Genomic DNA, 19120 nt, shown 5'->3' on the forward strand with positions numbered 1-19120 from the left:
ATGGTGCAGCTGTATAACTTTTTGAGGTTCTGAGGGTCCATGCCAAATCTTTTCAGCGCCCTGAGGTGCCTTCTTCACCTCTGTGTTGGTGTATTTGGACCATGATAGTTTATTAGGGATGTGGACACCGAGGAACTTGAAGCTCTCCACTATAGACCCGTCAATGTGAATGGGGGCGTGCTCGGCCCTCCGTTTCCTGTGGTCTACATCAGCTCCTTTGTCTTGCTCACATTGAGAGAGAGGTTGTTGTCCTGGCACCTCACTGCCAGGTCTCTGACCTCCCTATAGGCTGTCTCATCGTCGTTGGTGATTAGTCCTTAGTCCTACCACTGTTGTGTCGTCAGCAAACCTAATTATGGTGTTGGAGTCATGCTCGGCCACGCAGTCGTGGGTGAACAGGGAGTACAGGAGGGGACTAAACACGTACCCCATTGGGGCCCCTGTGTTGAGGGTCAGCATAGTGGATGTGTTGTGTCCCTGGTGTCAGAGTTATTTTCCAAGCCCAGCTGTGTAAACACCTTTTAATTATCACAATTCAAATGTTATCTTCACTATACTGAATTTCAGATGGAACAGTATGTCATTTGCACATAATTACATTTGACTTTTGGAGGCAGTGTGTAGTGCGAAATCTCATTGTAGTATAATGTGTATCATATTGAAGGGGTATCAATGACTCTCAATTGATATATATATATATATAGTGGTATGGTATTAGAATAGGGAAGCATATAGCTGTCAAAATCACATTTTAAAATCCATATAGAATAAATCCATATGATATTTGCTATATGCTTACATAATAGAATGTACCTTTATCAACTGAACCACGGTGAGAACATTGTTGGTGTTGGCTTCCAATGACATCGTATCTTATGTCCTTTCACTCAATGTCAGTAATGTATTATGGGGTCAACTAGTTTTCTCTTTGTAGTCAGGAAATGACTCTATGGCAGTGGTCGCCAACCATGGCCCTGAAGAGTGCAGGCTTTTTGTTCTAATCCAGCACTATGATGATACCCTACTAAGCTAATGTACATCTCATCAACACCATGGTTAGCTGAATCAGGTATGGTTGTGCTAGCCTGGGTGACAGTCTGTTTCTGCTCTCTTGCCAACAACCTATGGAATTGTCATGCCCACTTGAAACAGACTGGTAACCAGGCTACAGGTCAGCTCTCATATGACATGTAATGAGCATTTTCACCCTCACTCATTGGCTCAGCTAGAGCAACCTAGCTGCTTTCTTTGTCTAGCACATTCAATGAGAGAGAGAGATTCCTCTTGTCCAGATGGGATAAGGCAATGCGATGGGAATTGCGTCATCCGTGGATCTGTTGGGGCAGTATGCAAATTGTAGTGGGTCTAGTAAGGTGTAGCTTATATGATCCTTAACTAGCCTCTCAAAGAACTTCATGATGACAGAAGTGAGTGTTACGGGGACATAGTCATTTAGTTCAGTTACGTTCGCTTTCTTGGGTGCAGGAACAATGGTGAACATCTTGAAGCAAGTGGGGGCAACAGACTGGGATAGGGAGAATATGTTTATGAATATGTTCATAAACTCCAGCCAGTTGGTCTGCACATGCTCTGAGGACCCGGCAAGGGATGCCATCTGTGCCTGCAGCCTTGCGAGGGTTAACACGCCTAAAGGCATAGCTGGACTATTTGTACTCGTCCATGTTCCCAGTCACCTTGCCGTGGTTAAATGCAGTGGTTTTGCGCTTTCAGTTTTGCTCTATGCTGTCATCTATCCACGTTTTTGGTTTGGGTAAGTTCTAATCATCACAGTAGGAACAACATCCTCTAGGCCCTTCCTGATGAACTGAGTCAATGTTATTCTCAGAGGCAACCCGGAACATATCCCAGTCCACGTAATCAAAACTTGAAGCATAGATTCTGATTGGTCAGACCAACATTGAACAGTCCTTACCACAGGAACTTCCTGTTTAAGTTTATGCCTGTAGGAAGGGAGGAGCAGAATGGGGAAAGGGACAGGGAAAAGGGGATACCTAGTCAGTTGTACAACAGAATGCATTCAACAGAAATGTGTCTTCCACATTTAACCCAACCCCTCTGAATCAGAGAGGTGCGGGGGCTGCCTTCATTGATGTCCACGTCATCGGAGCCCAGGGTACAGGTGTTGTTGGGGGTTAACTTCTTTGCTCAAGGGCAGAACGGCAGATTTCGTACCAATGTTCTTAACCGCTAAGCTACCTGAGCCTTGATCTGATTTGCCGAAGGGAGTGCGTGGGAGGGTTTTGTAGCCGTGCTGAAAGGAGGAATAGCAATGGTCAAGAGTTCTCGATGAGTGAGTAGCGCAGCCGATGTGTTAACTTTGGGAGAGTTTTCCTCAGAATTGCTTTATTAAAGTCCTCAGCTACAATAAATGCAGCCTCAGGATATGCGGTTTCCAGTTTGCACAAAGTCCACTGTAGTTCTTTGAGAGCTGTCGCGGTGTCGGCTTTAGGGGCGAATAATCACTGCAGTGTCATGGGAAGTAACTTCAGAGCAGCTCGTAAATGAGTCAAGAGTTTAAGTCATATATAATTACTTTTTAAAGATGGCTTGAATCATTTAGAGAGAAAATAATCACTTAGGGAGATGAAATGTAGGGGAGGGAGGGACATGGAGTAATGCTTTACTGCAGTTAAGGGTGTAACTCAAGGCAATTTCTGTTTAAAACGTTTTAGTGGTTCACATGATTTGGAGTTATACTGTGTGCTTAAAAATCCTGTATGACATACAAAACACATGGGATACACTTAAGATGAACTGAGTTACATCCAAACTTTACTTCAACAACATTGGAAATTAGTAAAGGTTTTGTGCTCTCGGTCGGGCTGCCCTCTTGTATCCACTTGTTTTCTTTGTAAACTGAACTCTTGTATCATGTCTTTACTAACAGTGATGCCAACATGACACGTGGCCTTGAACCTTACCAGACTAGCATAATCAAATGAATGAAGAAGTCATCCTCTTATTGTGCCATTATGTAACAAGCTTTAGACATGCACAGGGTGAGCATGGCTTGGGCTTATTCTATAGCTTGTGTGTCTACGTGTGTGCAAATGAACTGGGCTAATGTCATGCATGCGCTGGATGAAAGGACCTGTGTGTGGGTTTAGGAGTCACTCAAGTGAGACAACACCGGCTCAATGGGCACGTTTCCTCTGCACACAAGCACACGCACACACACACACACACACACACACACACACACACACACACACACACACACACACACACCTCACAGCCACTGTGTGTATAATCCCTGAGATCAAATCGCTGTTAACCCTATAGAGGTCAAACTATAAAGGCTCTGGCCCTATATCTTCTGTATTATGTGATTACCACTCCAAGTACACCAATCAACTCCACTTCCATTCCAGTCCATTCAAGAGGCATGGAGAAATCACCGCGGGGAAGGGTCACCAAACTTTAGTCCCCCAATCCTGGCAGGCTTTTGTTCCAGACCAGCACTACCTGTCGTACTACTACCCCGATAACCCTCAAATTAGTGAATGTATTCATCCCCCTCTCTAACATCTTTACCCTCCCTCTTCTCTCCCCTCCTCCTCATTCCCCTCCTCCTCCCACTCTTCCCTAATTCCCCTCCTCCTCTCCCCTCAGCAGTTAAAGTTCCTGAGAGCACAAAGACTGACTCAGTCTTACTAGAGAGAGAGATGGGGGGGGGGGGGGGTGAGAGACTGACAGCCCAGGGTGGTATGTTTACATCCCCTGTTCCCCCCCCCTCTTCCCTGAGGGTGTTGGACTGACCCTGCCCCTGGCCTGAGTGACGGGCCTGCTCCCTGTCTGACAGGTCGCTCAACTATGGACCCCTGGAAGGGGGAGAGGGAGGGGGAAGGGAGAGGCCTCTAGGGCTATAGAAAGAGAGTTTCTGTTTTTCGAGCTGGCGTTTTGTCAGGGTGGTTGACACTCACAGACTGAACGGAAAAAGACTCATTCGTGATGACAAGATGCATGGTGTGCAGGGACTAGTGGTGATTGTGTATCCTGTTCCTCCCTCATTTTCCCCCTCTTTCATGTTGTCTTGATCTCTTTCTTTCTTTCTTTCTTTCTTTCAATTCAATTTATTTTAAACGTATTTGGTATGGAAAGTAAGAGCACTTACATTCAAGATACTTTAATAGAAAATGAATCAAGTAAAAGTGAAAGTCACGCATGTAAAATACTACTTGAGTAAAAGTCTAAAAGTATTTGGTTTAAAATATACTTAAGTATCAAAAGTATAAGTCATTTCAAATTCCTTATATTAAGCAAACCAGGCAGCACCATTTTCCTGTTTTTGATTTATTTATGGAGAGACAGGGGCTCCAACACTCAGACATCATTTACAAATGAAGCCTGTGTGTTTAGTGACTCCACCAGATCAGAGGCAGTAGGGATGACCAGGGATGTTCTCTTAATAAGTGTGTGAATTGGACCATTTTCCTGTCCTGCTAAGCATTCAAAATGTAACTACTACTTTTGGTTGTCAAGGAAAATGTATGGAGTAAAAAGTACAATGTTTTCTTAAAGAATCTTTATTTATTTAATCTTTATTTAACTAGGCATGTGAGTTAAGAACAAATTCTTATTTACAATGACGGCCTACCCCGGACAAACCCTAAACCAGACGACACTGGGTCAATTGTGCGCCACCCTATGGGACTTCCAATCACGGCCATTTGTGATACAGCCTGGAATTGAACCTCGGTCTGTAGTGACGCCTCTAGCACTGAGATGCAGTGCCTTACACCGCTACACCACTCGGGAGCCCACTCGGGAATCTAGGGAAGTAAAAGTAGTCAAAAATATAAATACCCCAAAAAACTACTTCAGTAGTACGTTAAAGTATTTTTACTGAAGTACTTTACATCACTGCTTACATTGTCAAAGCAAACATAAAACAAGGATGGCTGAGTAAGACAGAAATCTTATCCTTTTCTCTCCCTGTTATCTATCTCTTTCTCCTCTCTGTCTCTCTCTCTCTACAACTCTTCCCATCTTCCCCCTTTCTCCTTCCCCCTCTTTCCAGTAAGTTCACCATTATTTAATGGACAGGTCAGCATGTCTGTGTTTTTAACCCACAGCTTCCCTGCCTTTATATGGTATTTTTTACTGGGTGAGAAGCCCTGATTTACACAGGGAAAACCACTGAGTAAGGCTATGGGTTGTTAGGGAGTTAGTTTGTTCTTAGCTGCACTGTGGAACCCCCTTCCATCAGATGTTTCACTTCAGTTTCACAGCAGGCTCCCCCAGCGAGTCTAGTGTGTGTGTGTGTGCGTGCATGTGTGTGTGTGTGTGTCTGCATTTGTTTGGGTGGGGGAGTCAAAATATGTTTGAGTTTTTCAATCAGTTTGTGGGTTTTCGGTGTGTGTGAGTTTTCATTCGAAGTGTACAATTTGTGTGCAGGTGTGCTTTGTCAGTGTCAGCTTGTGTGCCCACACACACAGACGTCTCAGCGTTATTCCCAGAGTTCTCCTCTCTCCTCTGAATTACTGTAAATATGGAACTTTCTCTACCACATGACCAGCAGGCTTTTCTACCTTCTCAGCTAGTCAAACCACGCCCGATGTTATAAGCCAGGAGAGTGTGTGTGTAACTCTGTACACCTCTATAGCACAGGAGGCTGCTGAGGGGAGAATGTCTCATAATAATGGCTGGAATGGAGTAAATAGAATGGTATCAAATACATGGACACCATATGTATACTTTGTTCGATACCATTCTGTTTATTCCATTCCAGACATTACTATAAGCTCGTCCTCCCCAATTACGGTGCCACCGTTGTCTCTTATTTTCCATCTCTCACTCTGTCTACCTTTTTATCTCCCCCTTCTCTTTCTTTTCATTTCTCTCTCTCTCTCTCCTTCTGTCTGTAATATATTCGGTTCTTCACGTCAGCTGAGGGCTGTTGTTTTGACAGCTTTAACCTTCTCCAAAGCCGATGCTGTTCCTATCCTTCACTAGCCATTTGAGATTTGGCTGTGTGTGTGTGTGCGCTGTGTGTGTGCGCTGTGTGTGCGCGTGTGTGTGTAGAACATCCAAATACAGTCTTTAACCCTGATTCTATGTCTCTCATTGTGTTCCAGAGCAGTCTACAGTGTACTCCATGTGGTCTGATGGCATCTCTGGAGCAGCAGGTTGGGGAGCTGAGGATGGATACAGAGGATAATGTGGTGGAGGCCTCTACTGAGCTGATGGACATTCGGCCCAGCTCAGGTAACACAACACTGCACAAATTGGACCCTTAAGTAGGGAGGGTTGCAAAATTCCCAGGTTTTCCAGATATTCTGGTGGGAAGATTCCTGGAATCAGCTGGCAATAAGCAGTAAATGTGGGAAACCTTCCTCTGGGATTTCTGGAGAAAATGTTTTGGGGGAGGAGGAGTTACCAGAATTGTGCAACCTTGCCATTGGTTCAATCTATCATACAGTATTTCTGCTAAACACGGCGTAGCTATATTCGGTAGTATGACTGTTTGGTGTTGGAGAAAGCAGTGTTGTACTACCTGAGTCTCGGACTCAAGTCACGATTTTCATGACTCGTGACTCGACTCTGACTCAACCAGTTGTGATTTTGCTGTCATAAAGCCTTTCTCCCTTGCATAAGTCAACATGCTAGATAGCCACTGTACTAGCAGCTAGCCTTATCAGCTAGCATTCTACATGACAAAATATAGTTTCAAATATTTTTAGACCTCATCCTAGGGAACCGTGACTCAACTCTGGACTCAAGTCAAGGGCTTGGGCCTGCTCTAGTTCCAGGCCTTTATGCTGTAGTTCCATCAGAGAGAGTCGTCACTGAGGCCCATTTAGTTTCTCTCCTTGGCTCAGAGGCTGACATCATTATATGAGGTGGTTTGGTAGCCTGGCAGGAACAATTGCAGGCAGACGCGTCGGCGCCATTTTAGAATGGTTAACTTAAATGACCCCACAGTAGGCCCATTACTGCTCCCTACAGATGTAGGATCTTAATTTGATCACTCTTTTGTTGCAGAGAATTTTCCTGGACAGAAGCAAACGCAAACTTGTGTATTTGAGTTTCGAAAAGGGTTCAAAAGTTTGCCATTTCCGCCATGAAATTTCAGACTTAATTTTCCCTAATGAAAAATGTATCAACCCCTACAAAATGTGTATGAATTATAATCCACATAATTATTACTATTTCCTGTTGCTGCAGTATTATTTTCCTTCTGTAGCAAACTGGCTCAAATAAAGATCCTACATCTGTATAGCTATCTCACCCCTATCTCACCTCATTCTTACTGTATTGTACTGTATATTTCACGCTAGTCTTTTTGGAGAAAGACCCAAAGTCGTATGTGATATAGCGGGATTTGTCAAGGGCTGTGTAGGTCTTGTGCTTTATGAATCAATGCAGGAAATGTTTCCAAAGCCCACATTAAACTGATAAATGGATTCCATTTTCAGAGGAGCATTTTTGCTAGGAGTTGAAAACTACTTGGTTTGGAGAGTTGTGAGCCATCCAATGAAAATGTACTTTCGGCTCCCAGAGTTTTAAATCCATGGCTAATTTTATGCCATTTACCTCAAAATATACACAGATGGCTGGCTATTTGGAGATTGAGGGTGGCACGTTGAAAAAACGCTTTGAGAAACCTTCACAGGTTAAGAAAAGGAAACCTTGAGAGGCATCAAATGCCTTTAGGAATGGCTAAATGACTAACGTGCCATTCGCTTTCAATGTGAAAAATAACACAGTATATCTCCCTTAGAAAAAGACTAAATGAACTGGAAAAACACTAGAGACTCGTATATTCCAAGCTAGGCTAGTAATGATGTGCTACCAGTCCTCTCTTCATAACTGAATGTTCCTCAGCTACAGTCAAATGAAAGAGATGCTGTGTAAGTCTTTTAAGAGTGGATACTTCTTCTGTAGTTATTTTCGGGACCCAATTGTACTTACTTGCTTACTATACTTTTATTATTTCACAGTAACATAACCTTTAAAAAATGCACAGACCTAAAATGACTCTTAGTGGCATGCAGAGAAAGACCATAACAAATGAAAAAAGAAAAAGCTCACTACTACACTAAAGAGATTACAATGAAATCTAGAGTGAGAGGCCAATATAATATAAGGGGGACCCACCCGTCTACGGCCGACAAAGTTACACAAGTGAAGGTGGATATAAGTTAACATGGCAGTCTCTTTCTATTCAAATCAATTAGTGTTCCGGTTCATAAGAAAAGTAAGCAAAGAGACTGTATGCATACCCAATGACTGTAGAAACAACCATCCACAGGAAACACAGACTGTTGCACTTGCATACCAGTACTCCCAAAGGTCATTTGGCTGAGACTTAAGTGGTATTGGTCCTGTGTGGCTCAGTTGGTAAGAGCATCAAATCAAATCAAATTGTATTTGACCAATGCACAAAAAACAACAGGTGTAGACCTTACAGTGAAATGCTTACTTACAGGTTCTAACCAACAGTGCAAAAAAGGTATTAGGTGAACAGTAAAAAGACAGTGAAAAATAACAGTAGCGAGGCTATAACAGTAGTGAGGCTATATACAGGCACAGGTTAGTCAGGCTGATTGAGGAAGTATGTACATGTAGATATGGTTAAAGTGACTATGCATATATGATGAACAGAGAGTAGCAGTAGCGTACAAGAGGGGTTGGCGGGTGGTGGGTGGCGGGACACAATGCATATAGCCTGGTTAGCCAATGTGCGGGAAAACTGGTTGGTCGGGCCAAATGAGGTACTATGTACATGAATGTATTATTAAAGTGACTATGCATATATGATAAACAGAGAGTAGCAGCAGCGTAAAAGAGGGGTTGGGGGAGGCACAGTGTTGTATGGGGAGGCACAGTGTTGTATGGGGGAGGCACAGTGTTGTATGGGGGAGGCACAGTGTTGTATGGGGGAGGCACAGTGTTGTATGGGGGAGGCACAGTGTTGTATTGTGCTTTTATTTTCTGGACACTACACTACAAAAAAGTGCTATTTTTTTTTAGATAGATCCATGTCCCAGGCCATCTATTTTGTAGATCCAGCTATGCCACTATCTAAAATGAATTAAATTTGCTGATTTGCTATGCATATTCCATTCATTTGGGGTTGATCCACACAACCAATGTATACCTTTATTTAGCCAGGTACTGGATCTTCTATGATAATAACCTGGTTGGTCAAGAAATCAGGCATGGGATGTGGACATATCTTGGCATTAGACCCCTTATGAAATGTCTGCATCCCACATGGCACCCTATTTCATACATAGTGCACTAAATAGGGCATAGGGTGCCATTGTGGACACATGCAGTGTGTTGTACAAGGCAGTGGTTCCCAAACTGTGGGGCAATACACCTCTGGCCTCCCCCCAAAAAAGGAACCCAGTCTGGCTTTCAACTTATTCTTGAAAGTGGGAATAGTAGAATGCACAAGGTGAAATTTCGATATTGGGTAGTACATCATCAGTTTTCCTCTTGTTGTACCAATTAGCCTGAAGCTAGCCCGGACAGGGCTCCTGTGCTACCACCGAAGCCCACTCCTGGGCTACAATATCCGAACCCCTTCTACTGCCGGTACGGGGCACGGAACCCCGCCGATCCTCTATGACTGGAATACCGACATAATCTGCCCGAGGATTCCAACAGGTCCCTCAGGCGCGACACCCGCTGAAGGCCCATTCTGCTAAACGGCTAGGCCTGCTAGCTACCTAGAGCTACTTGGAACCCTACTAATTCCACAACTGGTCTATTGACGTCACGAGGCAAAAACAGACTTACCCCCATCGCGACGTCCCCCATAGGCTAACTTGCTAGCCCTGGTCTGCTAACTGCTAGCTTGCCTGCACCGGTCTGCTAACTGCTAGCTTGACTGCCTCGGTCTGCTAACTGCTAGCCCCTGCTAACTGCTTGCTTGCTAACCCGGTCTGCTAACTGCTAGCTTGTTTAGCCTCGGCCTACTAACTGTTAGTGTGTTAGCATCGGCCTGCTAACTGTCTGAATCGCCGTGTCCCCAGTCAGCCCAACCACTCACTGGACCCATATGTTCACTTGGCTACGCATTCCTCTCTCTAATATCAATATGCCTCGTCCATTACTGTCCTGGTTAGTGATTACTGTCTTATTTCACTGTAGAGCCTCTAGCCCTGCTCAATATGCCTTAACCAACCATGCTGTTCCACCTCCTGTATATGCGATGACAGCACCTGGTTTAAACGTCTCTAGAGACGATATCTCTCATCATTACTCAATGCCTAGGTTTACCTCCAATGTACTCACATCCTACCTTACCTTTGTCTGTACATTATGCCTTGAATCTATGCTATCGTGCCCAGAAACCTACTCCTTTTACTCTCTGTTCCGAACGTGCTAGACAGCCAGTTTGTATAGCATTTAGCCGTACCCTTATCCTACTTCTCCTCTGTTCCTCTGGTGATGTAGAGGTTAATCCAGGTCCTGCAGTGCCTAGCTCCACTCCCACTCCCCAGGTATTCTCATGTGTTGACTTCTGTAACCGTAAAAGCCTTGGTTTCATGCATGTTAACGTTAGAAGCCTACTCCCTAAGTTTGTTTTACTCACTGCTTTAGCACACTCTGCCAACCCGGATGTCTTAGCCGTGTCTGAATCCTGGCTTAGGAAAACCACAAAACCCTGAAATCTCCATTGCTAACTATAACATTTTCCTCCCAAGATAGAACTACCAATGGGGTCGGTGTTGCAATCCACTGCAAAGATAGCCTGCAGAGTTCTGTATTACTATCCAAGTCTGTACCCAAACAATTCGAGCTTCGACTTCTAAAAATTCACCTTTCCAGAAACAAGTCTCTCACTGTTGCCGCTTGCTATAGACCTCCCTCTGCCCCCAGCTGTGCCCTCGATACCATATGTGAATTGATTGCCCCCCATCTATCTTCTGAGCTCGTGCTGCTAGGTGACCTAAACTGGGACATGCTTAACACCCCGGCCATCCTACAATCCAAGCTTGATGCCCTCAATCTCACACAAATTATCAATGAACCTACCATGTACAACTCCAAATCCGTAAATACAGGCATCCTCATAGATGTCATCCGAACTAACTCTCCCTCCAAATACACCTCTGCTGTTTTCAATCAAGATCTCAGTGACCACTGCCTCATTGCCTGCTTCCGTAATGGGTCTGCGACCAAACGACCACCTCTCATCACTGTCAAATGCTCCATAAAACACTTCTGCGAGCGGGCCTTTCTAATCGTCCTGGCTGGGATATCCTGGAATGACATTGACCTCATCCCATCAGTAGATGATGCCTGGCTATTCTTTAAAAGTGCCTTCCTCGCCATCTTAAATAAGCATGCCCGATTCAAAAAAAAAAAGAACTAGGAATAGATGTAGTTCTTGGTTCACTCCAGACCTGTCTGCCCTTGACCAGCACAAAAACATCCTGTGGCGTTCTGCATTAGCATCGAATATCCCCCGTGATATGCAACTATTCAGGGAAGTTAGGAACAAATATACACAGGCAGTTAGTAAAGCTAAGGCTAGCTTTTTCAAACAGAAATTTGCATCCTGTAGTACTAACTCAAAGTTCTGGGACACTGTAAAGTCCATGGAGACTAAGAGCACCTCCTCCCACCTGCCCATTGCTATGAAGCTAGGAAACACTGTCACCACCAATAAATCCACTATAATTGAGAATTTCAATAAGCATTTCCCTACGGCTGGCCATGCTTTCCACCTGGCTACCCCTACACCGGTCAACTGCCCGGCACCCTCCACAGCAGTCCACCAAAGCCCCCACCATTTCTCCTTCACCCAAATCCAGATAGCCGATGTTCTGAAAGAGCGGCAAAATCTGGACCCCTACAAATCAGCCGGGCTAGACAATCTGGACCTTCTCTTTCTAAATGTATCTGCCGAAATTGTTGCAACCCCTATTATTAGCCTGTTCAACCTCTCTTTCGTATTGCCTGTGAATCGCAAAGATTGGAAAGCTGCCACGGTCATCCCCCTCTTTAAAGGGGGTGACACTTTAGACCCAAACTTCTACAGACCTATATCTATCCTACCCTGTCTTTCTAAGGTCTTCGAAAGCCAAGTTAACAAACAGATTACCGACCATTTCGAATCCCACTGTACCTTCTCAGCTATTCAATCTGGTTTCAGAGCTGGTCATGGGTGCACCTCATCCACGCTCAAGGTTCTAAATGATATCATAACCGCCATCGATAAGAGACATTACTGTGCAGCCGTATTCATCGACCTGGCCAAGGCTTTCGACTCTGTCAATCACCACATTCTTATTGGCAGACTCGACAGCCTTGGTTTCTCAAATGATTGCCTCGCCTGGTTCACCAACTACTTCTCAGACAGAGTTCAGTGTGCCAAATCGGGGGGGCCTGTTGTCCAGATCTCTGGCAGGCTCTATGGGGGTGCCACAGGGTTCAATCCTCAGGCCGACTCTCTTCTCTGTTTACATCAATGATGTTGCTCTTGCTGCTGGTGATTCTCTGATACACCTCTACGCAGACGACACCATTCTGTATACTTCTGGCCCCTCTTTGGACACTGTTAACTAACCTCCAGATGAGCTTCAATGCCATACAACTTTCGTTCCGTGGCCTCCAACTGCTCTTAAATGCAAGTAAAACTAAATGCATGCTATTCAACCGATCACTGCCCGCACCTGCTCGCCTGTCCAGCATCACTACTTTGGACGGCTATCACTTAGAATACGTGGACAACTATAGGTGTCTGGTTAGACTGTAAACTCTCCTACCAGACTCACATTAAGCATCTCCAATCCAAAATTAAATCTAGAATCGGCTTCCTATATCACAACAAGGCATCCCTCACTCATGCTGCCAAACACACCCTCGTAAAACTGACCATCCTACCGATCATTGACTTCGGTGATGTCATCTATTAAATTGCCTCCAACACTCTACTCAACAAACTGGATGCAGTCAATCACAGTGCCATCCGTTTTGTCACCAAAGCCCCATACACTACCCACCATTGCAACCTGTACGCTCTCGTTGGTTGGCCTTCGCTTCATACTCATCGCCAAACTCACTGGCTACAGGTTATCTACAAGTCTCTGCTAGGTAAAGCTCCGCCTTATCTCAGCTTACTGGTCACCATAGCAGCACCCACCCGTAGCACGGGCACCAGCAGGTATATCTCACTGGTCACCCCCAAAGCCAATTCCTCCTTTGGTCGTCTTTCCTTCCAGTTCTCTGCTGCCAATGACTGGAACGAACTGCAAAAATCTCTGAAGCTGGAGACTCATGTCTCCCTCACTAGCTTTAAGCGCCAGCTGTCAGAGCAGCTCACAGATCACTGCACCTGTACATAGCCCATCTGTAAACAGTCCATCTATCTACCTACCTCATCCCCATACTTATCATATTTATTTATTTATCCTGCTCCTTTGCACCCCAGTATCTCTACTTGCACATTCGTCTTCTGCACATCTACCATTCCAGTGTTTAATTGCTATATTGTAATTACTTTGCCACTATGGCCTAATTATTGCCTTAACTCCCTTATCTTACCTCATTTGCACTCACTGTAAATATACTTTTTTTTTCTTTTGTTCTACTGTATTATTGACTATGTTTTGTTTATTCCATGTGTAACTCTGTGTTGTTGTATGTGTCGAATAGCTATGCTTTATCTTGGCCAGGTCGCACTTGCAAATGAGAACTTGTTCTCAACTAGCCTACCTGGTTAAATAAAGGTGAAATAAAAATAAAGGAGGGGCGTGACGGGTCGGCAGCTGGGGCACGGGTGTCTCCCCCCCCCCCCAAAAGAAGGAACCCAGTCCGGCTTTCAACTTACTCTTGAAAGTGGGAATAGTAGAATGCACAAGGTGAAATTTCGATATTGGGTAGTACATCATCAGTTTTCCTCTTGTCGTATCAGTAATTGCATACCTTGGAGCAGGGATCATCAACTAGATTCAGCCGAGGGTACATTTTTTATTGAGCAGATGGTTGGGGGGCCAGAATATAATTACAAATAATTAGCAAATTGACCACGAGAGTTGGAAACAGATTATATTTGACTAAAATATAATAATTTCAAACCTTGCTTACATTTGTATATGATCACATCTCTCTATTATGCCTAGGAATACTTGGGAACAGTTCCTCAATGCTGGAAGGGGGGCCAGAGTGAAAAAGTTTGGGAACCCCTGGTTAAAGAGGGGACTGCCTGTGCCCAGTGACATTGATAAATTAGGGTACTGGGTGTGCTGGTGGAGGGGTGAAAGGAGAGACTGGTTGTTCATGTTTTGATGTGTAACGGCATCAGTGGACTGTCTTGTGGTGATTATGCAGGGGCCTAGATTATAGTCATGGGATTAAGACAAGGCTGCTCTGTACAGACTCAGTCGGAGAGAGAAAGATACCCACTGTAGCATGTTAGAGACACACACGCCACACACACACACACTTACAGACTCTCTCTCTCTGTCTCTCTCTCTCTGTCTCTCTCTGTCTCTCTCTGTCTCTCTCTCTCTCTCTCTCTCTCTCTCTCTCTCTCTCTCTCTCTCTCTCTCTCTCTCATACACACACACACTTGAACAAACACACAGGCAGAGAGACTCTCAAACATTAACACTCACACACCCACACATACATAGACTCTCAAAGACACACACTGTACATAGACACTGTTAGAGTGCATCTTACCCAGTCTGGCCATGGCTGTGCTAAGCTGACGTTCCTAAAAGGAATGCGTCCCTATGGGATGCAGCAGACTAGTTTAGGGAAAACAGAAGGCTGTCCCAAATCGCACCCTATTCCCTTTATAGTGCACTGCTTTTGACCAGAACCCTATGGGCCCTTGTCAAAAGTAGTGCCCTCAAAATGAAATAGGGTGCCATTTGGGACACAGTCCAGACTTCAGTTTGATGTACAGTAGAGTAGATCCCTGGTGGTCAACCTCTTGTTACCTCAGCTGCTCATTCTATCTGAAGGATTCAACAGAACACTGTCTACGCCCCAAATGACACCCTGTTCCTTATATAGTACAGGACCCTGGTCAAAAGTAGTGCACTATGTAGGTAATAGGGTGCCTTTTGGAACAGAGCCTGTGTTGTGTCTGTAACCGCCTGGTCATAATAAACAGTGTCTGCTGTTTTTGCAGCTGTGTATTGTACATACAGCTAGAACTACGTCCGTGGTGCCTGGTGTATGTTTGCTCATTCACCTGAGTGGGTTTGTATACCTATTTCCCATAACGTGCTCCTTTTCAATGATAGTTTGTCAGCAATGCCTCACAATACTGTAAATGCTACTGCAGGCTAGTGACTAGAGATGGCATTTCTTCAGAAGTGCCATAGCCCATTTGAGCATGGGTCTAATTTCATCTGGGATAAAGGTAAAGTCTCGGTTTTGTATAGAAAACCAAATTAGCAAAAACTATTGGTTTGAGATGAGCGTGGTTCCCCAATTTTGTGTCCTGACACACTCCAACATCCTTTAGGCTGTAATAGATAGTGTGTTGGTCCCTCGAGTATACGGCATATTGCACTTTCACTTTAAATGTGTAGCCATAGCACTTTGAATGAATTATTTTGTGTAGTTTGTGTTTTCATGTTGTATGTACGTCTTTTTGTATGTCTTTTTAAGCACATAATCAAATAAAGTTGATCCGAATGACAAAATCTCACTGTAGATGCATCATTAGCTTATGTCTGTGGGTTCTCATGTCTGTGGGTTCTCTTGTCTGTGGTGTTCTCTGCTTTGTCTGATTACAACTGTGTTATTGGTTCTGTTTTCCAGGTGAATTCTTTGTGGCCAATCGGGAAGGACAGCCAGAATCCGGGTCCCGCCCCACAGTCCCCCTCTCCTTCTCGGCCCCCTACCCCTCCCTGGAAGGCATCGCCGAGGGGGCCGGCGAGGGGGAAGACAAGGCCTGGGCCTGGGACCACAGCTCAGGGCCAGGAGGAGGGCTGGATGTGGAGGGGGAGCCCACGGAGGAGGACTACCGTCAGGCCCAGCGTGTTGAGACATATATCCTGAGCCTGATCCAGCGGCGTGCCCTGTCCCCTCGGCCCTGCAAGCCCCGCACCGCCATCACCGTGGCCCGCCAGAGCAGCCTCTGCCGCAAGGACCCCCTGCCTCCACCACCCGCTGCCTCCATCCCTGAGCACCACCCCCACCACCACCAAGCCGCTGGTCCCCCTCCCTCCGAGGGTCCCCCTGCATCCTGGGCCTGCCACAGCCTGGACCAGGAGCCATACGCATGCATTGCCTTGCTCCCCAATGACTCCCCTCTCCACCATCACCACCCTCACCCTCACTACCCCCAACCAAGGCCCAGACAGCCCTTGGCCAACACCCGCTCTGCCTCCCTGGACTCCCCCTGCAGCATACCTCCATCCCAGGGCCCAAGCAGCCACGAGCCCGACTCACCCCATCCCTACCACCACGGCTACCCGGCCCCTCCCCCGCCCCGTTCGCCTCCCTCGCCTGACGAGCAGCTGGTCAACGCCCAGTACATCCCTGCCCAACCTCTCCGGGCCCCCACCGCCAGGGCCTCCGCACACTCCCACTCCCACAGGGGGGCCCCTGGGGGACCCAAACCCAGCCGGGGTGCCTATTCTCCAGAGAGGGGTTCTCAACAGCAGCCGGCCCCACAGCAGCTGCAGCAAGCCAAGTCTAAAGCCGCCCCCAAGAAGTGTCGCTTTAGCGAGGAGAGGGAAAGGGAGAGGGACAAGGAGAGGGAGAGAGACAGAGAGAGAGAGCGGGAGCGGCCAGTAGGCTCCAAGAAGCCTGGAAGACGAGCCTGCAGGTCCCAGTCTGAGAACAGCCTCAATGGGCAACGGGCGTCCCTGAACGCAAGTACAGCACGGTGGAGAGAGACGGGGGAGGATCAGGGTCAGGAAGCGGCCGTGGAAGCCAGTCCAAGGGGAAGAGGCCCCAGTCGGGCAGCACAGGCTACCGCCGCTGGCGCTCCACCCTTGAGCTCAGCCAGGATGAAGCTGAGCAGCCTCCACAGCCGCCCCCAGCTGACCAGGGCTCCAGGCGCACCCGCAAACCCCGGCCTCCTCCTCCACCTTATGCCTACATCAACCCACACCCGCATCATCACCCACATCTGGAGTACCTGGACCGAGAGCTCGCAACCCTGTGTCGGCCCGAGGAGCGCTACCCCCACCCTGGGCAGGGCGAGTCCGAGTCGAGCCTGAGTGAAGACTCGCCGGCCTCCAGCTCGCTGTCAAGTGACTCAGACGAGAGCGGAGGTCTGGTGTGGCCCCAGCAGCTCCCCCCTCAGCTCTCCTCCCCCCTGACGGCCACCGCTCCAGCTGGGGCCCCCCTGCAGCCCAAAGCCTTCGTCAAGATCAAGGCCTCCCACGCGCTCAAGAAGAAGATCCTGCGCTTCCGCACGGGCTCCCTCAAAGTCATGACCACCGTTTAGAGTGCCGCACAGGACCCGTGCTTAGTAGTTGGGGGTTAAGACAATTTAGTGTCTCTCTCTATATGCACCTGGTTTCCTTTGAGGAGAAGCGCCGTCTGTTTTGAAGAGCCACAAGAACAGAAGACAGCAAATTTAACTCACTGCACTGCCTAACTGTACATGCATACATAGACTCTTTGGCTTTCAATGCATCCTTCACAGGCCTCAGATCTGCCATAAACCCTCCTGAACAAGCAAACAGAGCTGAGCCTGAGCTCTAAACTATGATCCCAGAGCTGTGAAGCTTTCGGCTATTGCTTGAACCCAGGCAGGTGGGGTCTAAGACAAGATAATATGCTATGGGGCTTGAGTTGGCCTTATTCCCCTTTCCCTCCCCCTGACAGAGAGTACTGTGAGCATGATATGTCCCGTCTTGTGACTCAGCATCAACGTGTCTGTAGTCTAGGTTGCGTTCCAGGCCACACTACTTTGCAGACATTGTATCAACCAATGGATACATGCCATTTTATTAACTGCATAACACAGTTGGGTATCAGACTGCTAAATCATATGTGGTTAGCTGATACGTTAAACACCTAACTAGCTGTGAAATCTGACGTTGTCATATCTGGCAGGTGTATGCAATGTAGCCTGGAACGCTGCCCTCCTCTGCACATGACCACCTGTGTGGTGTGATTTACTCACTCCTGTATTTATGAATGTATTCTGTAAATAAAATGAGCTGGGACCATAGAACCTTAAGGGGACCACAGAGGTCTTGTCTCTCGACCACCGGCTGTCAATGTGTGTTTCATTGGACTAAGAGAGAGTGAAAGTGAGTGACTGTGGGTGTGTTTGCCTCTCTAGCTCTTTAAAGCTCTCAAGCTGTGATGCATTATTAGTGTTGTTAGTGTTCCATCCTGATTTGCACCCAGGTTTACCACGCAAAAGACCATGCATGGGCTGTGTCTGAAAACATTACTGGCTGTCAAATCCTTGATGTTTCTGTTTACTCAATTCCTCACCTTCCTCTCAAAGCTCTTTGGAAGAGAAGGCCCAAGGGGAGGGATCTTGGGTACTCTGTTCCAATGCACTTTGAGAGGGAGGAGAGGACTGGTGGAAACAAGGACGGAGGATGCAAGGATTTGTCAGCTAGAAATGTTTTCAGACACGTCCATGGATGGGCTCTTTCTAAAATACGCTTTCTTCAATTCCTTGCTTACTCTTTCCTCGCCTCCTTCTCAAATTGTATTAGAGGAAAATATCTGAGTTGAGGAAACTTAGACCTTCTCTTCCAATGCATTTTGAGAGGGAGGTGAGGAGAGTGGATGCTAGGGGAGAAAAATAAACCCAAGCTGGATGTCCATTTCAGGGCAAGGAAAAGCTATGACGTGATGAAAGACAACCTTGCAGTAAAGGTACAGATAACATGATTCATTTTAAGAGAGATACATGATACACATTTTCCTTCTGACAATTCAGACCACATGTGGCATATCTGACACTGTAGCCAGTCCAGTTGCTCTATCTCATGGAGATAAAATGTAAACTACAGTGGGGGAGTCTCAAATGGCTCCCTATTCACTACATAGTGATCTACTTTTTACCAGAGCCCCATGGGCCCTTGTCAAAAGTAGTGGACTATATAGGGAATAGGGTAACATTTGGGACATAATGAGTATCTGCTGTGCTGGGTGGTACCAGTGGAGCCAACTGCACTAATAACCTTTCACTGAGGTA

General features: G+C 46.4%; 1 protein-coding gene across 1 annotated transcript in view; it reads left to right on the top strand.

Annotated features, from left to right (window-relative positions):
* LOC115136127 (dapper homolog 1-like) overlaps positions 1 to 18169 on the top strand; it is a 47817-nt gene extending 29648 nt beyond the window's left edge. The window contains 3 exon segments of the mRNA XM_029671585.2: positions 6099 to 6228; positions 15763 to 16803; positions 16806 to 18169. Coding sequence (XP_029527445.2) covers positions 6099 to 6228; positions 15763 to 16803; positions 16806 to 17401 — 1767 coding nt within the window. The 3' untranslated portion in view covers positions 17402 to 18169.
* The last annotated feature ends 951 nt before the right edge of the window (positions 18170 to 19120 follow it).

This window comes from Oncorhynchus nerka, linkage group LG10 (assembly GCF_034236695.1).
Source record: "Oncorhynchus nerka isolate Pitt River linkage group LG10, Oner_Uvic_2.0, whole genome shotgun sequence".
NCBI classification, from domain to species: Eukaryota; Metazoa; Chordata; class Actinopteri; order Salmoniformes; family Salmonidae; genus Oncorhynchus; species Oncorhynchus nerka.